The 22,362-nt window shown below is 48.0% G+C and overlaps 4 protein-coding genes across 4 annotated transcripts in view; 1 reads left to right on the top strand and 3 right to left on the bottom strand.

Annotated features, from left to right (window-relative positions):
• LOC106807729 (coiled-coil domain-containing protein 166-like) overlaps positions 1 to 1,913 on the bottom strand; it is a 7,525-nt gene extending 5,612 nt beyond the window's left edge. The window contains exons 1-3 of the mRNA XM_014810169.1: positions 1,850 to 1,913; positions 1,635 to 1,735; positions 1,401 to 1,454 (exon numbers count right to left, since the gene is read on the bottom strand). Of these exons, the coding sequence (XP_014665655.1) occupies positions 1,401 to 1,454; positions 1,635 to 1,729 (149 nt within the window). The 5' untranslated portion in view covers positions 1,730 to 1,735; positions 1,850 to 1,913. The remainder of the gene's footprint in view (positions 1 to 1,400; positions 1,455 to 1,634; positions 1,736 to 1,849) is intronic.
• A 290-nt stretch (positions 1,914 to 2,203) lies between these two features.
• Positions 2,204 to 10,854, top strand: LOC106807718 (serine/arginine repetitive matrix protein 2-like). Its single transcript, XM_014810153.1, has 4 exons — positions 2,204 to 2,620; positions 3,748 to 3,884; positions 4,130 to 4,210; positions 4,471 to 10,854. The coding sequence occupies exons 1-4, from the start codon at positions 2,344 to 2,346 to the stop codon at positions 10,852 to 10,854; spliced, it is 6,879 nt and encodes a 2,292-aa protein (XP_014665639.1). The 5' UTR covers positions 2,204 to 2,343.
• Positions 10,855 to 12,271: 1,417 nt separating this feature from the next.
• On the bottom strand, positions 12,272 to 18,438 carry LOC106807728 (transport and Golgi organization protein 6 homolog). Its single transcript, XM_014810168.1, has 5 exons — positions 18,313 to 18,438; positions 15,042 to 18,181; positions 14,378 to 14,577; positions 13,458 to 13,568; positions 12,272 to 12,597 (listed from the first exon to the last, which is right to left on the bottom strand). Exons 2-5 carry the CDS (start codon positions 18,175 to 18,177, stop codon positions 12,460 to 12,462), a joined length of 3,585 nt encoding a protein of 1,194 aa, XP_014665654.1. The 5' UTR covers positions 18,178 to 18,181; positions 18,313 to 18,438; the 3' UTR covers positions 12,272 to 12,459.
• On the bottom strand, positions 18,350 to 18,829 carry LOC106807717 (dnaJ homolog subfamily C member 24-like). Its single transcript, XM_014810152.1, has one exon. It carries the CDS (start codon positions 18,827 to 18,829, stop codon positions 18,350 to 18,352), a length of 480 nt encoding a protein of 159 aa, XP_014665638.1.
• Positions 18,830 to 22,362: the final 3,533 nt, after the last annotated feature.

Below are 22,362 nucleotides of genomic sequence, written 5' to 3'. Positions count from 1 at the left end.
TGTCAATTAATAGACACTGTAGCTCACCTTGGGTGTGATAGGAAGAGGGAGGGGGGGGGGATATATAAAGCAAGGGTATATATGAGAGAACTTCAATTATATAGCATATCTCCCATTATATACTCTTGATAATGATATATGCATAAGTTTTGATGCAAAAATAAATGTTTCAGATCTGAAAGTCTGAAATCTTGATGAGAGATTACGCCTAAATGACCGCCATTATGGTTTTCGAATATCGAGCAAATAAAAACAATAAAATATTCCAGTCAAATGAGTGTAACGAAGAATCTAAAACACAGTATTACACGTATATATAATATATATAGGTATGATTGTAGAGTTGTTGATCAGTTAGACAAAATAAACGTAATAGGGCGTTGTCATCTCTCCCATAGGAGTACCAACTGTTTTGGGAAACAAAATAGAATGAATTTAGATGGCCATTTTTATTTTTGCCAAAAAGTGGGCATGGCTCGAAAATAGGTCGACTGGTGTGCTCCAAAATAGGAAGTTCAAATCTGTCCCATATGAGTAACAACTGTATTCAATTTGAAACATGTGGGTCAAACGGTTCTTGAGTTATCGTTGACCGTAGGCAGACACTAAAATGCATAGTGAAATTGCCAAAATCTACCTAATTTGCATAATTTAAAAAAAATCAAAACCTGTGTGATATGTTTTGGGGCCATGCAGTCCTTATTCATTCACATACCAGAAATGAGCAAAACCCACTGAACCTGCATGAACTGACTTGTGGCCATTTCCATTTTTGCCAAAAAGTGGACTTGGCTCGAATGTAGGTCAACTGGCGTGCTCCAAAATAGAACGTTCAAACCTCTCCCATAGGAGTAACAACTATGCAATTTGAAACATGTGGGTCAAACGGTTCTTGGGTTATTGTTGACCGTAGCCAAATGTTGACGGACGGACAGACGGACGTACGACGGACGATACCCCATGGCAATAGCTCATCTTGACGATGTCAAGGCAAGCTAAAAATTATGGTAAATAAACATGAAATGTATTTACTACCAAAGTCGTAATGTTTTTCTACTTTCTTTAGTCTATTGTCGATATAGTAATAATCCCCTGTAAATATCTTTCAAATGCGCTTCGGTAACATAATTTCACAGCTATATTTCTATAACTGAACTATAGGCTGAAGTATATTTCTGTTTTTTGTGCATGGTGACGTGCGGGCGGTGAGATTGTGTATTTCAAAACAGAATTTGAACGGCATTTATATAATTTACGTGGAATTATTAGTCGACTAAAGAATTCAATTATACGTAAACACTGAGACTTTAGTAGTAAATAGGATATACATGTCGTATGAAATTTATTTACCATCATGTTATTATTGAAACGTTCCAAGTGCCTGTTCCCTGTATACTTACAATTCTGCAACTGTTTTCATTAGTGAAGAAAGCCTTTCCGTAACGCTTGTCAATCTGTAAAATATCATTCTCATAAGAGATGTCACATTAGCAGACGACTGTCTATAATCTGTCGAAAATATTAATAATGCTGCTACAACAGAAAAACGACAACGTAGAGCGGGTAGACTTGTACTGCACGAGCTGATTAGCCTAGCTGTAACCCGGGAGTTTTATCTTAAACAGAAAACATACTCCAATGTCAGACAATCTTCCTTGGCACGCGACGGCGAAGATTTGATTTGTTCTTCTTTCTTTGCCGCTGCTTTTTTCTTCACTTTTGGTGGCATGTTTACCTGCTTGATACAATGATAGTGATACAGTGACAATGCAAGTAATCGAACACTCAAATATCACGACTCAGTGAGCAATGTTCTTTTACTAACTACGGCAATAAATATATCACCTACATTTGTGGAGTACAACGAATACAACGTATTTTCAACGAAATTTGTTAACCTGTGTGGCTGTGCCGAACTACAGCGCTGGCTCCGCTGCCGCTGCTCAGCAGCCGCTGCTGATCGCGTGCATCTTTGACGTTGCTAAGCGTGAATCACTGAATGTACTCTATCATCTATGGAGTATGGGTAGTCGATACCGCTATGTTCTATTTTCATAAAATAAAGCTAATAAATAATCATTCAATAGTCAAATACTACTTTCTGTATTTAGCCTTTGTTTTTAACGTATTATCATTACATAAACACGTAATTGATGCAGAATAGTTTATTTTATTTGTCGACAGGTGTCAGGACAACTCCGTAAAAATGTCAGCTCCCACCAAAGACGAATAAGTGCTAATGACCAAAATGAGGACAGTAAAGCGTTTAAAAAACAGAAATAGAATATAACTTTTTTTACTACCGTATTTAACGTGACACGGCTGTTATCTACGTTATTGAATATGTCAGACTCGAGTACAGGAACACGTCAGTTGACAACCCAGCAGTTGCAGCAAGTCGTAAAAAAAAGAAGTGGATCATTGCCATTGTTTGGTCGTACTACTAGTACTACTACTACTAGTAGTAGTACTAGTACTACTGTCAGTGTCAGTACTGATACAATGTCAGCAAAACTGTTGGCGGCAGATGAACTTGAGAAGCAAAATCCGGTTTCTAGTTCTAAGCCACATGGAAAGTTTACAAAAAATGCACAGAAAAATGTATTGCGTCATATGACATGTAAGTTTGATCATTAATGATATTAATATAATAATACTATAGTATAGTATTAATACTGTTAAAGCCGCACAGTGCGCATCCAAACGCTAATAAATCGTGGCATAAATCCAAATACTTCGTGGCATGCATAATCACATTTACATTACCTTGTGACAAAATAAACTGTAGTTGCTCCCATTTCACTGCGTGTTTGCTTAAAACCCACAAGAAAGAGATGAGAAAACTGGCATTCTGGCGCCAACGCCAACTTGTTGGCCAAACAATTTAGCCTTGAAGTGGTTAGGTGACGTCACCTTGCTATACCCGTACCGCTGTACCGCAGCACCGCTGCATGGTTGCTTGGGGAAACTGTCAACAACATCGGAGAATTTGAACAACATTAGAGGTATTTTCAAATACCTTTTATAAGACAACGCGCAGTGAAATGGGAGGAACTAGAGTTTATTTTTGTCATAAGGTAGTGTGATTATGCATGACACGAAGTATTTACTAGTCTAGTACTGGAGAAATTAGCGTTTGGATGCGCATTGTGCGGCTTTAATAATATCGTGTACGGTAGTTGTACAGTGATAAAATCTGTCCACCTGGTGTTTATTCCTATATCGTCACAAATTATATATGTCTGTTCACCTTCTGTTCAGAAGTAAGTTTTTTGTTGACCCCTAATGCCCATGTTTAAAACTGTCTAGCAGATAATGCCCTTCGAATACCCTCGTAAACTTGGTGTAGGAAGTCAGTAGATGGTGCATGGTCATCCATTCAATACAACAGTTGCACAGTGTGGATGAAATGTGGTTGTAGTACTAGTGTATTGTTTTGCTTTTAAAGGCTAATAATATACGCTGTGGCTATATGCCCGGCAGTCGGGCATGGTCTTCGATTTCCTAAATGCCCGGCAGTTCCTAACCCTAACCCTAACCCTTGTTTACTTGAGATAACGCTGAAAATTAAAAACTGCCGGGCATTTAGGAAATTGAAGATCGTGCCAGGCAGCCGTCAGATATATGCCGGCTGCCGGGCATATAGCCACTCTGAATAATATACTCAGTAAATGTAAATGTACCACTGAACAATCAATATTCACTTGTAGTGAATTTTAAATTTAGCAATTAATTTACTGCTTGCAGCTGCGACTGGTCCTCTTGGTGTGCTGAACAAGTGCGTTCAGGAACGAATCCGAGTTAAAGTTTGGACGAGAAGCTACAACCACATTCGTGGTATATGTACGGGGTACATTGTTGCCTTTGACAAGCATTGGAATCTTGTAAGGCAGCATTCTGTGTGCAGAAGCTTGTATGCATCTCATTTGAAATCTCATTAAGAAGTGATAGGTGCACATATAGAGCTTTAATCAATTGGCATTTAAAAGTTGTGTCCTAAAATGGTTTTGAAAGTAAGTGTACTGTTTAATAACGTAAAGTATTCCTAGTTATATGCAGTGAAGTGATCACTTGTCAAGAGTTATGTTTTTTAAATTTTGGTCAATTTAGATCATGCTTTACATTGCAGGCCATGGTAGATGTTGACGAAGTATATATCAATCCTATGGCACGTAAAAAAGCAGAGGAAGAGATTGCAAAAAAGATAAAGGTATTGAGTAATTTTTTAACCCGAACTTTCTTTCTTTGTAATCATATCTGAAGTTATGATCACAAAGAAAGAACTTTTATTTAGTTATCGATATTTTGCTTTGATAAACCGTTTAAGTGCAAGACACATTCTAGTATGAAGCTCAGATCATCTGTGTTCTAAAATGATCTGTATTAATTGAGGCCATGGGCACAATAGTATTGATGAATCGTAGCTTCTTCTCCTGTGGAATTACCATATTTGGTCTCCCTTTAAAACAGAGGCAGGACAAGAAGCGTAGACACAGAAGAGCAACACAGCAACCTGTGAATCTGCTATCACCATGGATTCCAGTAGATGATGCTTCTGCCACATTAGCCTCCAAGCCGTCTGATGATCGTGAAGGAGTGGGAACTACTGACACCCTTGATCACATTGCAACAGCCTTTGGTGCTACTCTAACCAACCCTGTCAATTCTGTAGAGGACCGAGACATCTCCAAAAACAACGCAGCCAAGAAGCCGGTTGACGTAGAGCGTCCAAACCGAGAAGCGAAGCTGAAGGAGAAGGCTCGCGCCTACGTCTTGCGAAATACAACAGAAACCTCGGCAGTAAAGAAGACAGCGTCTGACAAACCGGCACCTGTCGCGTGCAGCCAACACCGTCAGAAGCCAGATAAAGAGGGTGTATCTACGGTTGAGGCGATTACGGTTGCTGTTCAGAAACATTGCGATCTCCCGTGCGTAGCTGGCATAAAGGAAATAGCCGGGTGTGGTACAGTCGTCGGTGACAGCAGCAGCAGCACGGTGGATATAAATTGTAACACGGCGAGGGAGGGAAGTGTGGCCGTGAATGGTCACGTCGTTTCGCGCGGTGACGATGCATTCGTTCAGCCGCGTACTGTTCCGCAAAAGCATAAGCCCGTAGTCATGGCGACAGATTTGCTCGACTTTGCTTGCTCCGGGGCGACTTTGAAATCGGATGTCGAATTATCCGAGGCTTCAGATCCAGAGCATTATGATGAGAGTGCGGTGTTTGGGCTTAGTCCGATTAAAGCCGCTGGTCGATTGTTGCAGTCCGGGATGACTCCTGAAAAGCTGGTATGTGATAGCGACAGCAGTGATGACATTTATAACTTTCTGGGCCATCGATCAGATCTCGTGACCCAAACACACTTTGCTCATGACGTGAAACCGATCGCAGTTGCTCAGAATCCGATAGAATTCTCCGTAGGTATTCCAGTGGATTGTCTAGCGTCAGCGCAAACTGACACGCCGCCACATCTGCAATATTCCAAACTGAACAATGCTCAAAAACCAACAGACGGTCATGCTATCATCACCGGCAGCGCAGCATCAGGTAACGTCTCGCCAGGCTGCACGTCTGATGGTAGCTCTCTTGTGATCGACCTTCAGGCGAGTCCAGCCAAGTCTGCTAGCTCCTCGTCCGGTAAGGCTGAGGTCTCCGTCTTCACTACCACTGACACTCTATCTCCAATCACTGCCCATCGTGAGCTCGCGGAGGAGAACCCGTCAGCTTCGCCACGAAGAAACCCCAACACGAATCTACTCATATCCGCCGAGAATTACAGCAGGTCTTTGTTGGGCGGCGTCGGCGGCGACGTACTGGTTCAGGCGGACCAGCATCGCGAGGTACCGGCGTCGCGAGAGGAGATCCCTGTGAGGCGGCGGACGCACGTTCTCTCTTGCACGCAGCGGCTCGCCGACGAATCGCGCGGCGCGCATCTCGGCGTCACGCGGGAGTACAGAGAGACGACGCTCGTCTGCATGGCGAACGTCGGCGGCGGTGACGGCGTCACCGAGAGTGACACGGACAGCCGCAGCCAGGACACGACGCTCGACAGTAGCGGATTGACACTTGACGGCCGGGTTGACGATCTGACGATGGATCGATCCAGCGGCGGCGCTCGCCCGGTCTTGTCGAACGACGACGGGCCGCGTTCTGCGGGCGGAGAACAAGAGAACATCATTCCAGGAGGCGATCGTATTGGTCGCGAGGCAGTCGAGATGAAGGTGCCGCCCACAGGGGCGCCACCTGGTGGCAGCATCGTGGCAGATGCGCTGCAACCGCGGCAGCTCCACCGCGGCGCCAGCACCGACCGATCGAAGCACGCAGGAGAATGCCGACGGGACGTCACTGCGTGTCGCCGCGACGATAACACCACCAACAAAAGAACGCCTTTGCGGACGACGAGCGTCGACAACGACGACGATGCAGAAGATGAGATTCCGCAGCTTGATGGCACCTCCGATGAGAAGGGGAAGCCAGCGGACAAATCGAAAGTCGCCGCAAAGCGCACGGGAAAAGAAGACGAGGGTAGAAGGAAACCAGAAAAGGAACTCGGCGAGAGAGACGGCGAGAGGAGGAAATCATCGGCGGGAGCCGCGAACAAGTTGTCGCCCGAGCGGATGGACTGTGACAATATCGCGAGTGACGGTGGCGGTGACGTGCAGACGGGCGGAGTCTGTGAGGACGACGTGCTAGCGCTGTGCGTGAGCGAGAACGAGTGCATCTCGGACACCGAGGGTTTCTCCGATCGCACCCCGAAGAAACGCAACGTCGCGGAGCAGGCGAGCCGTCGTCGCCGGAGCAAGGTTCCGTCAGACGACGGTGATCGTACGAGCGAACGATCGAGTGATTCCGGCGATGGACGGCGACATGGACGCGATGACATCAAGATGGCAGCCGCGGCCGCGCCCGATAGTTCGCGGGGTAGCCGCGAGGGTAGCATCGCATCCAGCTTTGGGAGTATGCACACCCGCTCAGAGAGCAGTGGCGACGACAGCATGAGCGAGGAAGCGTTGGATGTAACCCTGGAAAGAACAGGCGAGTCGAATGCTAGGGATCGCTCGTCCGAAGGACCGGCTCGGACCAGAATGGAAGCGAAAGTGCAATCGGGCGCCAAGGAACGTGACGTGGGTTTGGGTGGGAGCAAGTCTGGCACAAAGTCGGCGTCTACCGCTGGCCATCCCGGTAACAGTGGCTCTAATATTGGCTGTGATGTGAACATGAACAAGCAAGTGGACGAGAGCTTATCCGAAGGTGAACTATCGAGTTCGTCGGGTGACGAAAACACCACCTCCCATGTCACTCGTGCTGACAGAGGGGCTGAGGTGGACTGCAGCATCGCTAGTAAGTTCGACAAGGAAACGCCTGCCCGTGTTTCTACTCACACCAAAGACGAACGCAGTGACCGTCGTAAAGGAAAGCTACCATCTACCAACATGAAAGAGTCCCACACAGACAGCCACAAAGGAAAGCCTGCGTCTACTCCCACGGACAATTCCCGCAGTGAAAGCCACAAAGCTAAGGCAGCATCTACACACAGGGATGACTATCGCAGTAAAAGCCACGAAACCAAGGTGGCATCTACTCACGCAGACAATTCCCGCAGTGAAAGCCACAAAGCTAAGGCAGCGTCTACTCATCGCAGAAAGCCGGCAGCTACGGAGCCTGCAGGGCGCACCGCTTCTGACGGCAAGCCACGAGCCAGAGGTACCGAGGCGATGGTGAAGGCCGTCGATGAGATGCGTGAAGCCAACGATCTTTCGGACGGCGAGCTCGCGGAGGAGGAGGAGAGTGAAGGCGAGGACCTCGACAAGCTCGCGATGAAGCTGCAGATGCTGCAGAAGGAGCTGCTGCTGCTCGCCGAGGAAGAGAAGCAGAAGAAGTCTGCCGTCGTCACGGCAACGACGAGCGAGTCGAGAGACGGCGGGGAGAGGCCGGTGTCGAGTCCGGTGCAAAAGTCTGGCGATCTGGTCGAGGAGAAGCTGAACAGGGCTTCATCAAACGACAGGAAAGCTTCAGGGCTCCCTGTGGTGAGTCGTCACAGCAGGGATATCACGTACCACGAAACAAGCTCTACCTCCTCAGGAAGCAAGGTGAAGGGGAAGCCATCCAAGGAGGATTTAAAGAAGAAGAAGAAGAAACACGAGCGAGGAACGGAAGCAGACACGGTCGAAAAACAACGAAGGCATGCCGAAGGTGCTGGTGGCAACAGTTCGAGCGAAGTGAAAACGCGATTGACGGATGACAAGGAAAGGAACAGAGATAAGCAAAAGAAGCATACCACAACAGATGAAACCAGCCGGAAAAGAAAGCTCGAAAGATCCTCGGATAAGCTCAGTCATCCTGAAAAGCGGAGAAAGGCCAACATCCACGAAGAGCACGAAAAGCCAGCGCCGACCCAACCTCTTGCGCAAAAAACCAAAGTTTTCCCGGAAAAGCCGAAGCTTATTAAAGACTCGAAGCCATCTGGCGAAAGTAGGAGAAACGCTCGAGACGAGGACCCAGCGAAGGAGCACAAGCGTGTATCCTCCGCGGGGAAGCCCAGCGAGGAACGGCGAGTCACCGTCAGCAAGGTCGAAGTCGCGGCTGCAGACAAGAAAGCGAGAGACGACCGTGTGAGCATCTCACGTTCCGTGAAGACAGATACTGCAGACGCCGAGCGAAGGCAACGCTCACCCTCCGACCCCAGGTCAGACAAGTCAAAATCGAGATGGCATCTTGAGTCGCGAGACGTCGAGACGAGGTCGCGAGACGTCGAGACGAAGTCGCGAGGCGCGGAATCCCGGCTTGCCGAGCGGGAAAAAGGCGTCGATAAGTCGCGGCGACGCGACGAGGGAGGCGCTGTGGCCGGTTCGCTGACTGGCAGACGATCGTTAGCGGAGGATGTAGTCGCAGCATCGTTAGTGAAGCAGTCGAGCAGCAGACACAAGCCAGAGGCAAGCGGCGCCGAAAAATCGGAAGCGAGCAGGAAAGCCGAGCCGACGTCGGAGAGAAGGAGGCGGGGTTCGGACGAGAGACCGCAGACGCGAGTCGTGGAGAGAGACAAAGCCGATCGAAAGCGGGACGGGAAGGAAGTCGCGAGAGCCGACACGCAGAAGTACGCAGACTCGGGAAAGCCCAGAGACAAACGCCGGGAAGACGACCGGGTTCCGACGGGATCGAACAAAGACCGAAGGGCGTCGTCCCAGACCGGATCGCAATCAGACGTCTCACATCGCCGCTCTTCTGGCAAGCAGAGGGACAGAAGTTCGCAGGCGGGGTACTCCGACGACGAGAGCTCGCATCAGATGAGCTTCGTGGGACGACGCGTGTTTCACGAGGAGCCGTCGTCACGGCGACGCAGCCTCGGCCACGACACGTACAAGTCATCGGGCCGAAGTTCCCCGGCGGACGCGCGGAGACCGAACGTTCGCGCGCGCGACTTCTCGCCCGGTTCCACGTCGAAGGAGAGGAGAAGAGAGAAACCGGAAGGAAAGTTGGCGAGGAGGGTTCGAGGATCTCCGTCGTTCTCTCCACTGAGCTGTGAGAGAGCGTCGAGGAGGACTCAGGAGGAGATGGCGCCACTGAGCGGTGAGAGAGCGTCGAGAAGGAGGCAGGAGGGGACGGCGCAGTGGCAGCGCTCGCTGAGCCGCTCTCGCACATCGCCACGGTCCGATCGGTCAGGAAGGAGATACACCCCGCGGCCGGAAGCGTCCGGGAAACGGGAATCGCTCGAGCGGGCACGCAGGGTGCGGTCGGCCCGGGACGATTCTCCTCGCTTCGAAGTCTCCGGGAAGCGAGCGTCGTTGGAGGGATCGCGGCGGCGGGGACGCTCGGCCTGGGACGATTCCCCGTCCTCGGACAACTTCCCGAGATACGAGTCGCCGGCGACCGAATGGCGAAGGTCGGCAAGGTCGAGTCGCGCCGACTCGGCGAGGTCGTCCACGTCAAGAGAGGGCGCCAGTTGGCGCAACAGCTCGCCAGACGAACCAAGCAGGCAGCTGTCGTTCGTCGGACGCATGCTGAACAGACGCGCGTCGCCCGACGCGCCTGCGCCGCGCACCGACCCCTCCAGGAGGCGCCGGTCTCCGGCGACACGAGAGCGGGGGCACGATGGCGGCGAGGCAGCAGCAAGGGACGGCAGACGAGAACACCAGACGCAGCGGCGGGCGTCGCCGGGACCCGAGTCCGCGCGGACCGACGCGCGACGGACATCGCGCGACGCCGACAGATCTCAGGCATCAACGTCGACGAGCCGCACGAACAAAGAGGGCGCCACTGGAGTGACAGATCTCCGAGCGAAGTTGGACAAGAGGGTGTTGAAGGAGCCGAAAACGGAAAAATCGAGGGATGTGGATCAGGGGGAGAGGCGATCGGAGGCGAAAACGAAGGCAAAGCTAACGTCTAGGTCCGACAAGGGGGTCAGGGAGGCCACAGAACTAGACCGGAAGAGGAGCAAACACATGGATGGTGCTAAAGAGAAGTCTCAGGGCATAGACATCAAGCGCAACGAACAACGTAAGATCCAGAGTGTGGCCGGCTTGAGCAACTACGAACTGGAGGCTTCGGGCGATGGTAAAACCCGAAGTGAGACTCGGCCGATCTCTGACAGTGGTACGGACGTACCGAAACGAAGCTCTAAGTCTTCCCGCAGGCATGATGCCACAAAAACGAAGCCGAGCAAACCTCGCGCGAACGATGCAGATGGCAGCGAGGGGAAATCGTCACAAGAGTGCACCGCTAGCAAACGTGAGGGTGTGACGGAGGCATTGGTTCAGTGTCCAGGACTTGGAGATTCTGCCAATCTGTTGCAACGGCATGTCAACCAAATGTTCGTCAAGGGCGATAACGTTGTGATGGTGTCCATAGCAGATTGAAATTGGAATTCCAGGTTTAAAATCCACACTATCCATTATGAGTAATGCCGTGTTCGCGTAGAAATTCCCATAGTTAAACTGGGCATGGTATAGTTGATATGCACAAGCGAGCAACATTTTCAGGATAGACAGATGTGTTGTGAACTTGCCAAGGAGTTCTGGGAGTCATTCTGGGAGGAGAATTCCATTACCGGGAGTGTAAATTACACTCATATCGTACGTGAAAGCTTTGTGGAATAAGAACTCGAGAAGAAAACTAAAATCTCTGTGAAAACCCAAACAAATCCATCTCCCTGGAGTTTTACGAACGTCTATTATATGGTAGTCAGACTCGACTATTTCCTTCTTTTGTAGTTAATTAGATTTTAGTGATGGAAGATTCAGTGAGTAAATGATTATGCACCCATGAATGTACATGTACGATGGATACTCAATTATTGCCGCGAATTAATTCCACACGGTTTTGATTTAAATTGGCTGATATAGCCCCATTGGTTTGGAGAGAGTATATTTACTGTCCCCAAATATCAAACAGTTATTTTCCCTGGGAAACGATTTCCAGAACAATACCCAGATATTTTAGAATTATGTCGGCCCTAGTCGAGAAGACATGTCCCACAATACTTCATGACTACATTACAATACACAATGGGTCATGTCTTCTAGACTAGCTCCATGTCTGTATATTTTTTCTAATACATTATTATGCAGTCTCTCCCTAGTGTAAATAAGTAAACCAGCTGGCATACACTCGTGTAATTATTTGTAGGGAATTCGTTACTCGGCTACTCTGTAAACCAAACCGCTGTGGATGGAGATTTTTGATCTAATAAAAACTTGTATGTGCAGTTCTAGTTTTTATGGTATCTGCTGGCATTTGTTTACTTTTCGTATGCAAATAAGTGCATAAAAAGAACAGCATGAAGCACAAGTCAAATTTTGCTATGCTTAGCAGGCAACAACCTCATTTATTTTACCAACACTATAAAACAGTGAACCAACGTCGTAACAAGTCCTGATTTAGAGAGAGTACAATATTAGTTAGTAGTTAGTATACATTTTAGTCAAAAACACCACTTAAGCGATAGTAGACTCTAGGATTTTACTGCATACAACTGTACTTACTGTATAACAAATTGTCTATATACCCACACGTATTTGTTACCAGATACCTAATTTAATTGTTATAATTAATTACACATCAACGCTACGAAATTACAAGAGATATTACAATCCTTTTGCTTTTAAATTAATAAATAAGAAACACCCTCGGTCTGTAGCCCTTGGCTGAAAAGTGGTTTTGCGCAACTTATCAGATAGTGCGCTTTGAGTGGCGCCACCGTCGTTGTAACCAAACTGTAGTTGTTAGTTTTAAAACATTTTTTAATAATATTTCTAATGGTGATTAAACCATGAAACTTTTTATGAAGCATAATTTTAACCTAAATTAACTGAAAATAACCCTAGAACCTAGAGTAAACGATCCCTTTGAAATGGTTCCAGTATTCTAATCTTTTCAAGTTTTTGTTTAGGGAAGATCAGTTCTATACAAGTAACAAACAAGACAAGTACAATATTAGTTAGTAGTTAGTATACATTTTAGTCTTAAAATGGCTCCAGTATTCTAATCTTCTTTTCAAGTTTTTGTTTAGGGAAGATCAGTTCTCGCATAACAACGTCTAATTCCTCGAGGGCTAGCTGACTGTGGAGCCTCACTACATCATCCACATCTTCTTCGTAAACCTGAAAACAAGTAATCGGAGATTACATCTACCACTAGGGGTGTAACGATACATTTTGTTTTGGTTCGGTTCGGTTTTCGGTTTGGTTCATTCGGTTCGGTTATTTTCAGTAATAAAAAATTTAAAATGCTGAGAAGATGGGGAAATTTTCCCTCCATTTTGAATAATAATAATACCTATCATAATATTATACATTTATTGTGTTATTCATTGGCCAAAAGACAATAAAGTAATACAGTTCAAGGATAATAGTCATAATACTATTCATTAAAGTGATCTACCTGGACAAAATAGACTATTACTGAGAGTGGGTTGAATGTATTTCCCGGAACCGAACCGAGAACCGAAACGAAAAAAAAAAAACGAAAACCGAACCGAACGGGTTGAATCGCGGTTAATCGTTACACACCTATCTACCGCTGAGAGGGTCTATGTCCCCCTGGGTACTGCCGGAACGTACCCTGGTACTATCTAATATGCCGGACCGTACCTTGCCTACTCCACTAACGAGTCTATGGAGTCGCCTACGCCTACTCCCTAACCCTAACTATATCAAATAGCCTAACCATATATATCAAATAGTGACCAGGGTACGTTCCGGTATACCGGACCGTACCCAGGGTACGTTCCGGCAGTACCCTGGGGGACATAGACCCTATGAGCCTATCTACCACGTACCGCAGAACGATCAGAAATTTCTCACACGTGCGATAAATAGATAACCAAGAAAAACTTGTACAGTGACAGTACTGAAAACTCCCACGTAAGAACAAAGCAAAAACCGTCTAACTCATCCTCACAGGCGCGACGACATACAACTAACATACACTCTGCGTCATAACATCAGCTCTAGAAATTTACCTTCTTCAGCAACCTGTAGAGGGCTCTGATGGTTGCACCCAGGACGGTAAGCACATCACTTCCAACACCCTGCAGCAGTAGTCGAATGACGTGAACAGCCGCTCTGCGCACCTGAAAATCAGCAGCACGTGAATAACGACACGAACCGGGTCAATATTGGCTTCATGATGACAAATCTTTCATACACAGCTATAGGGCAAAGCATATTGATAAAGCTTTGTGAACTTCGTCACGAAGTCACAAACACGTTTGATCACTAGCACTGCTGCACTATTAACATGACACCAATGAAACCTGCATACAATACAGCGTGATGTTATCAGGAGTCTATCAATAGTTGATAGACTCCTGATGTTATCATACTCAGTTTTCGTGAGCTCACAAACTCGCATTGTCGCAGAATAAATGAAGTTCTTCTTGCAAGTATTGTTGTCTAAACTGTATAAACTCTTTGTTGATTTATACCGTAGATATTCTTGTATAACAATGAGGACATTGAAAAAGGTGGATAGAGTTTACAATCCGGAACTTGTGGTTACATAGCAACAATCAAAATTTTCAACATTGGACTAGATGGGTTTTTAAGCTTTTTAGCTATTACAGTGTAGCCTCGTTACAACACGATGGTTGGGGTCCATAAAATGTCACTGCGAAAAAAGTGGGGTCACGCTAAACCAGGGTTATATATACGTGGCTATATAAGAGCAAAAAAGGGGGGCCAACAACTCATCGCGTTATATCCGAATTCGCATTAAATCGGGACGCGTTCCACTGTATTTAGCTTCCACAACTGTTCCCCATACCTCTGGCTGTGGGAGTTTACAAACTTGTGGTTATATAGCAAAAATCACAATTTTCTACATCAGACTAGATTTCAAGCTTTTTCGCTATTATTTAGCTTCGACGACTGTTCCCCGTACCTCTGGCTGTGGATCTGACCCCAGCACGGCTGTCAGGCAGCTAAGCAGCTCGTGCAGGACCGGGCCGAGAGAGAAGCGTGAGAGTCGACACACCTCAGCGAGGTTCGACAAGCTGCTTGCCCTGATGAGGGGCTCCTCGTCCCGTGCGCCGCGCAAACACGCGTGTAGCAGCAGCTCCATGAACCCAGGCAATGTCTCACCTGCAGGACGCAATCGTTGGATACTCTCAGCAGTGACATAATATATATACACATCAATATAATATATATATATGTTAAAGGTGTAACGTACAAGGTCATCGATACAGTCTCGATATGTAGGTAACGATACGATACGTATCGCGATACACAGACAGAAAGAGTCAGTCGACATGAATAGTCAAATTCATATATCTCTTGAAATATATATATATTATTACACTAGCACACCCTTTAACTACTTATTTATGTGCCAGATCAAAATAACTTGTTTATTTTTTAAATTCTCAAGTTTGCTAGATGTTAAAGTTTGCAATTTCATTTTGCAAACACACTTGTAGAATAGCAAGTTCGCGAGAGTAAGACGAGTATTTCGTATGACAGCAAAACGAGTCAATTTCCAAGTGCATGGATAGTTAATTCTCCAAACGAGTTCAACCAAGGCAGACCGGCAAACAAGCTCTTACCGAGATTGCGTGAAGCTCTCATGAGTGCCTCGCCAAGCTTCAGCCGTGTCTCCACCGAATATTTCGACTGTACCACAACCTCCGGTAGCCCTGCGAGCTTATGTTCCCCCATGACCTTAGGCTCTTCCATGACCTTGGGCTCTCCCACGACCTTAGGCCCTCCCATGATCTTAGGCTCTCCCATGACCTTAGGCTCTTCCACGACCTTAGGCTCTCCCACGACCTTAGGCTGCTCATCGACCTTCGAGGCATTGAGGAACATCTGTGTGAGCGCGGGAACGACGGTGCGAGGATAGGCGTCTGCCATCGCCTCGACACCCTGCACGGCCGACAGATAAACATACGAGTCATCGTCGGCCATGTTGTCGACGAACAGAGCGAGGAGTCGATCCGCGTGCGCGCCCGCTTCCCCGCTGCGTACGAGGCGCGCCATCGCTCGCATGCCGCCCGCGCGCACCGGTGCCAGAGCGCTGAGCGCGTCCTTCCACGCATCCATGAAGTCAGCGGACGTCAACTGCGGTGTGGACTGCGCGTCATCACTCGGGATGCTCGCATGTTCGTCCGTCGTCCACGCAGGCGGCGACCCGGGTGGAGGCGCGGTGGACGCACGTTCGTCCGTCGTCCACGCAGGCGGCGACCCGGGTGGAGGCGCGGTGGACGCAGGCAAAGACGCGATCGCATCGGAAGCATCTAGCGTAGGCATGGATGCGTCGCGAGGACGGCTTGCAGTATTCTCCACACTCCTCTCCTCCGAGTGATTCCTGGTGATCTCTCCAGTCCGATCGGAAAACTCACCTCGATCGTTAGCACTGACATTCTCTTGCACAACTTCGATAAGTTTACAGGTCGATACATTCGCGACATGCGCAGGTCGCGTGCGTTTGCTTCGAAGGGTGCTCTCACTGGCCGTTTTCTTCGAGATGGGAACTGCGCAGTGCGTTGCGATGGCTACCTCTAACTCTTGCACCATCTCCTTCACAAAAGATTCTGGGTGCGAGGCACCGATCACGTGCAGGTGTGGTAAGATCGCCTTCAGCGACTGCCAGTCGGCCGAAGTCGTCGCCGTGTCTTCCATCACTAGCGTCAGTATGGACACAACCATCATGACCGCCTCAGCATCACTGTTACTCTCTGCATCATCAGAATAAGCAGCAGCAGTAGCAGCAGCAGCAGCAGCAGCAGCAGCAGCAGCAGCAGCAGCAGCAGCAGGAGAGCATTTGTTCGCGTAGCGTCGTAGCAACGTCTCTGAGAACTCGACGACGTGGCGTTTCTTCGTCATCATGGCGGGTCCGAGCGACTCGCACATCGCCGCCATCATCTCAGCCTCCCGCAGCGCACAGTCCCACGACGACACCTTCTCCGTCTCCGCGACACCTGCGGCATCCGTCAGCATCTGCATGACGCTGATGAAGAACTCGGCCGGCAGAGCGTCCGCTGGCAGCATCTGCAGCAGCGCAACGACGCCTCGCGTTTCCACGTCGATCTCTGCTAGAATCTCGTCCATGCTTCGCGACGACGACACCCGCGTAACTCTCGCGCCGCCCTCGGAACCCGTCTGAATAACCGCGCGAGAGTTCGTACGCGGTAAAGCGGGGCGGTCGTTCCGCTCGGTTCGTTTCTCGAACACGAGTTCCATGAGGCAGCTGAGAGCGAAATCTGTATCGGCCTGCTTGAAGAAGGTCACAAGGATGTCCTGCACGGGTTGTTTCAGGTGCGACACGCCCTGTCTGGTGAAACAGAACAGCGCTAATAACGGATGCAGCACCGGTGCGAGCGCGACCAAAAATCTGCCGTCTGGCTCTCCCGTCGACGCAAACAACCTGTGAAGCGCGCGGATGCAGGACGACAAAGAGGACTCGTCGGCGAGTAGCTCGGCCGCTGACGAATCGTGTTGCGCCGTGCATATCAGCAGCGGTGTCATGACGACGTCCAGTACGTACGTGCGCGTGAGCACCGGCTGCCGACGCCACATGGTGGCGACGCACGCGCACGCGACGCGCACCAGTACGCGAGACCGCGTCGTCACGTCCAACGCGAGCAAGTCAAGAAGCTGAGCGCAGATGACCATGTAATAGTCGTTGACGGACTTCACTTGCTGAGGGGGGTTTGCTATTAAGCACGTGATTGACCGGCACTTCATCCAGTCCAGCGACGGCGCCTCATCGTCGTTCGCTAGAGCAATGATGACAGCGCTGACACCGCAAGGCTTCAACAGCAGCTCAGAGAGTAGTCGCCCGCACTCCTGCCACAACCACGTCGGTACCGGCTGCTTCTTGACCTTATGCACGTCACCGCCTTGCAAGATCAGTAGACTACGAACCACAAGCGGCTGATGCGTACAATCTAGCAGCGCGACCAGGTCCCGCCGACACTCCTCGTACTCTTCCTCTGTCAGCACTTCCACCGAACTTGCGTTCGCCGGGAAGTGCCAATTCGGTTGCGGTGCGCTCACAGTGGCGGTGTCGTCGCACAAGTGCGCGCGGCGGTCGTACGCGCACCGCAGCCGGTGCGTGGCTGGACCGAAACAGAGCTGCAGCAGTGCCGCGAGAACGTCACGCAGGTGGCCGGCGCCGGCTGCGGGACCCGGCCACCACTGGGACTTGGTCAGCGAGCGCACGCACGCATGCAGCTGCCAGGTGTTGCGTGGCTGCTTCGGGTCAAGGGTCAAGCCGCCGACATGCGCATCCAGGTTCGGGTAGATAGCGAGACGGACGACAAACTGCAGCGCGGTGGCCACCACTTTCTGCTCACATGGGTTCAGTGCGCTCGCCGGGGGCTGGGGTGCTTGGTTGGGCTTCACTGATGCTCCACCATCGGTTTCGGAAGCTGCTGTCGCAATTTCGTCAAGTGTCTGCGACAGGTGCGCGAGCAGTTTCAAGGTCGATGCGACAAAACGCCATCTTGGTTTCGCGATGGCCAGGGTCGCTCGTAAATCATACAAGAGAGAGTCGTCGATTCCCCCAGTCTCAATCTCGTTCGCAACCTTGGACATGTTGTGTTGAAGAATATTGTTTAAAGAGAGGTAGTCGTCCTCGGCTGTCGCTAGATTTGTGACAGGAGTTACTAGCATGCTGATCAAGTCCAAGATCTTCATACGATTATCCATGATTTTGTCTAGAGTCCAAGTATCAAGCATGGCCCTGCAAATGTACACAACACATATAAACAAATTTTGCAAGTTTTACAATCATTTATCATTTAAATTTATCAAAAAAAAATTTTTTTATTTATTTTGTTTTTTATTTTTTATCTTGACAAAATGTTTATTTATCTTGGCTTCACCTTACCATTCGAATCAGCGTGTTACTTTAGACACTGCACTTTTGTGGTTTCACAGCCTCCAATACAGCTTCCTCATCAACATCATCAAGCAAGTTTGTGACAAACACTCTTACACTCAGACTGCAGGTATCACAGCAAATCACCAAACAGGAGCGCTGCCTGCTCTCGCACTCTGGCAGGACGTACTGGCCACCGCAGCGACAGTCCCGCACGTAGAAAGGTTCTTCGTCCGCAAAATCTTTATCGAAGTCGCCGAGGCTGATCTCTTCATTCACCGGCCACTGCCTTGTTGATTCGTATTCGTAGAGTTCTGCGTCATAACGCCTCCTGAGCTCCGGTTTGCAAAGGATCTTCCAGGCTTTGTTGACGTTCACGAAGACACTTGGATCGGTATTCGCAGCGGCTTTGTCCGGGTGGAACTGCTTCGCTTTCTCTTGATAATTTGTTTTTATCGTATCGTAGGATGCGGATCTCTCAACTCCTATGATGACATAAAGATCCTTCATGAGCGAAGGAGGGCAAACGATAACAACCGAGTCTTTCTTGTTGAGCACTTCAGGCTTCAGTAAGGTACCGGTACCACTGCCTTGACAGATTACCAACCTGAAAAATTCGGAAGCATTTGGTAACTCAACAGTCAGTTGTCTGGCAATGAGTTGACACAGAAGTACGTGAGTCAGTACAAGTCCACGTGCAAATCATGCACGTGTCACCCATTTATAGAAGGTTCCGCGACTTGCACTAAAAATAGCAATATTACCTACTCGGCGAGGCGTGTGGCTCGCAGGGAGATTGCGGTGGGCGTGCGTGCGTGTGTGGGCATACAGCTGTATGCCGGTATTGCCAGATTGTAGCCTCCGAAGAAACGGTATTGCTAGGGTTAGATACCGTTTCAAGAATTCTTTGCCCACAATTCCTTTGTACGTTGGCTCTGTATCCCAACCATCGACACACGCAGGTCACATGTAATAGCTCAAACGACATCTATACAACCTCTGGCTTGCTCGCGGTAACTGGGACGTACTTGGCGCTATCTTATTTATTGAAGTTATGCCGTTTTCTGAGATTAATTGCGATCAAATCACACCAGACAGCCGCCAATGGGCTCATGTTCAGTGCAATTAAAATCGGCAAATGGAGCTGATTGTTCACAGTGCGTAGAGCCAAATACAACCGCACAGTACATATCTTCGAATAGTATTATTAAGTTGTTGTAGATTGACGTTTCTGTTCTTCAATTGTTTTAATATTGTATTATATATACGGTATATATGATTGCTTCTTTATGCTCGCGCCGACGCAAGTAGCAACGCTATGCGTATGTTATGTTCGCTTCGCGTTTTCCGTCGTGCCGTTCCGAAAATCATGCGCATTGCCAAACATGGCGCGTGGTGGCGGTTAGGTGAAATTTTCGGTTTGGCTCTGAAATTGTACACTGTGCCACAGCAAAACTGAGTGATTAGTTTTAATTAACCAACGCTGGATACTATAAGGTGAAGGTTATATTTGAGTAGCAAAAACAAGGCAGAATATGCCTTAGATGATCATTTTATTCTGGAATATACGTAATTTATTCGGTAAGTTTTTGCTACAGCAGCTACAGAAGTATTTTTCAAATGGAGGATGGTAGCGGTGTATTGACGCTTAGTCACACGAGCGCTGGGTCGGGCGTTAGCCGCGCGTATGTTAGCTTTATGCCGAGTCAAGTTATCTCGTCGAGCTGTTGCGTCGATGTTCCAAATTTCTCCAGCGAGCCACACCGCCTTTGCGAGTGAGCCACATGGTTAGTAGCTGGTCTTATGTTTGCAAGTGCGCCCGAGGGAATATGTCGGATTGATGGCCAAGAACGGATAATCGTGCGTCGTTTTAGTCTGTATCTCGGATTGTCTGGTGTATATAGAGGAAACGATATCGCACGATGCTAGGGAATGTGACTGTGTACGATTTGAGCTCAAGTTGGATGAGTTACGTGTAGTAAATTGTAGGTATTATAACTATAACATAAGGCTAGTACTAGTAAATGACGAATTTCCCTTATTTATTGAAGTCACACTCCTTCCCTATTATCTACTCCTGATCTGAATATTGTTCGCATATGATGGCATGTATTTCGCGAAACCTACTTAAATAATATGGGAAAACATACACACACCCAATCAGACCTAGAATATGCCTACGTTATTATATCTAAAACAGCAGCATTACGGAAACACATGCACACAAAACTGCCATATTGGAAACAAGCGAACACTAGCGACCCTGGTGGTAGGAGCACGCATCATAGATCAAGTACGTAATCAAGACCTATTATCGAGATCCATTATCAGAAGTGAATAATAATAGATCTATTAATATATTAATATATCTATTATCTAATATATTTATAATCTATTATTATTCACTTTTGATATTATACATATAGTATACATATATTGTTTTTCTTGTTTTTATACCTGCGTTTTCTGTACGTCAGTGTCCTCATAAGTTTATATAATTTTTTATGTCCAATTGTAACAATACAATGCAATGCTCCATGTACAATGTTATACCGTAGTGACCGCGATTTAATTTTAGTAAGAGACCTGAGGCTAGTTGCCTGGTACCGTTTGCTTTGTACGTTGTTGTAGACTCAACACTGGGTAGTCATTTTTACTGCCACTACTCTTAGTAGATACAATTAATGTACCAAACCCAGACGAGATAGGGTTACAACGCGACCTACTTCCACCCCGACACAATTCGCTATATCCTCTCTGGGTTTGTGGTTACTTATTGTATCTATTACGTCTTATGTAGTAAATGTACAGCCTTTGTTCTGACTACGACATTCGTATTTTTGAGTAGAACAATTCTTGCGCTTGCAGTTCGGCATTGAGCTTGATGTAGGCCTACAGGGGGGCGTTGTTTAGGTGCGTTTAACTTACTGAATATGGTAGGGGTGACGCCCGCTGGATGAGAGCACAGCAAACTCTTTCTTGGAGTTTCTGTGAAAAAGCTGCAAAAGGGTGTAACCTGCTTTGCCACTAATTACATAATCTTAACCACTGCACGTCAGGTAGCCGTTTTGTACAGCGCGCGACTATTACACTTGGCTAATGAATTAATTGGTTAAGTGTCTTAAAAATATTGTTTGATTGAACAGAAGGGGGTGGCTAGGCCCCTACATTAGGCGATCACCACAACAACAAGTTGTGCTCAATCATTCAGTTGGTGCTATGAACTTAAAATAGTGTAGGTCGCTGGATCTCTTTCGCGTCAGGCGCTGTGCGCTTCTGAGATATCGAGAGCTATTTTGCCCATGAAATGCGTGATAAACTTAGAAATATAATAAATAAAAGGAGAATTGCGTAATGGTTTTACAACTGCCGTTTCATGTTATATTTATACTTACAAAACACGTACAATTCACACAGGGGTAGACTAATGCTTTGCACAATGCACATAAAATGCTAGTAAACAGAGGAGTGTGTACCAGAGCCCGGCTGTCTCTCGTGCTGGGCTCTTTTATACCCCGACCTTGCCAAGATGGAGCTCGGACGATCCCACTACCGACGATGCTTCATTACCAAATCACTGCTGGCCTACAAGAATACGGCATAGGGCCCTCTATTAGCGCCTACGGACAGGTTGTAATGTGATGACGCGTAATGCGAATGACCATTGGCGAGTAGGCTGCAGTGACGAGATGTGCTGCGCCCATCTCGGCAAGGTTAAGAATAGAGGCTGAATATAATAGCTTAATGCTGCAATGTGGTGTGCGTGCGGTGGCCGCGTGTGAACGAAACCCGATGAAACAACGGTGTGCGGGATTCGCGCACCCCGGTGTGCATCGTAGCAGCTTAGTGATGTGTCAGCAGCCAGCTGGTCTTCTACCCGCTTGGTATGGTGTAAATTAGCCTGTGTGTGGGTGTGCTAAAATGCGGTCGCGAACTGACATCAGCGTTTGCTCATTATAACACAGAATATTATAATCCCACGTTTGGGCATGACGGCGTAACATGGTCGTCAAGGTACGGGCATCGAAATACTACTAAATAGC

This window comes from Priapulus caudatus, unplaced genomic scaffold (genome assembly GCF_000485595.1).
Source record: "Priapulus caudatus unplaced genomic scaffold, Priapulus_caudatus-5.0.1 Scaffold230, whole genome shotgun sequence".
NCBI lineage: Eukaryota > Metazoa > Priapulida > Priapulimorpha > Priapulimorphida > Priapulidae > Priapulus > Priapulus caudatus.
Note: the sequence above shows the minus strand (reverse complement) of the source record. Positions and strands in the feature narration are given on the sequence as shown.

Bases quoted from the DNA above. Each gene is read 5' to 3' on its own strand.
- LOC106807718 (XM_014810153.1), top strand. From the start codon at position 2,344: ATGTCAGACTCGAGTACAGGAACACGTCAGTTGACAACCCAGCAGTTG. The intron at 3,885-4,129 runs GTAAGGCAGCAT...TTTACATTGCAG, and splicing joins TTGACAAGCATTGGAATCTT to GCCATGGTAGATGTTGACGA. The intron at 4,211-4,470 runs GTATTGAGTAAT...CCTTTAAAACAG, and splicing joins AGATTGCAAAAAAGATAAAG to AGGCAGGACAAGAAGCGTAG.
- LOC106807728 (XM_014810168.1), bottom strand. From the start codon at position 18,177: ATGCTTGATACTTGGACTCTAGACAAAATCATGGATAATCGTATGAAG. The intron at 14,578-15,041 runs GTAAGAGCTTGT...TGCGTCCTGCAG, and splicing joins GAGAGCTTCACGCAATCTCG to GTGAGACATTGCCTGGGTTC. The intron at 12,598-13,457 runs GTAAATTTCTAG...ACTTGTTTTCAG, and splicing joins TCTACAGGTTGCTGAAGAAG to GTTTACGAAGAAGATGTGGA.
- LOC106807717 (XM_014810152.1), bottom strand. From the start codon at position 18,829: ATGAAGGATCTTTATGTCATCATAGGAGTTGAGAGATCCGCATCCTAC.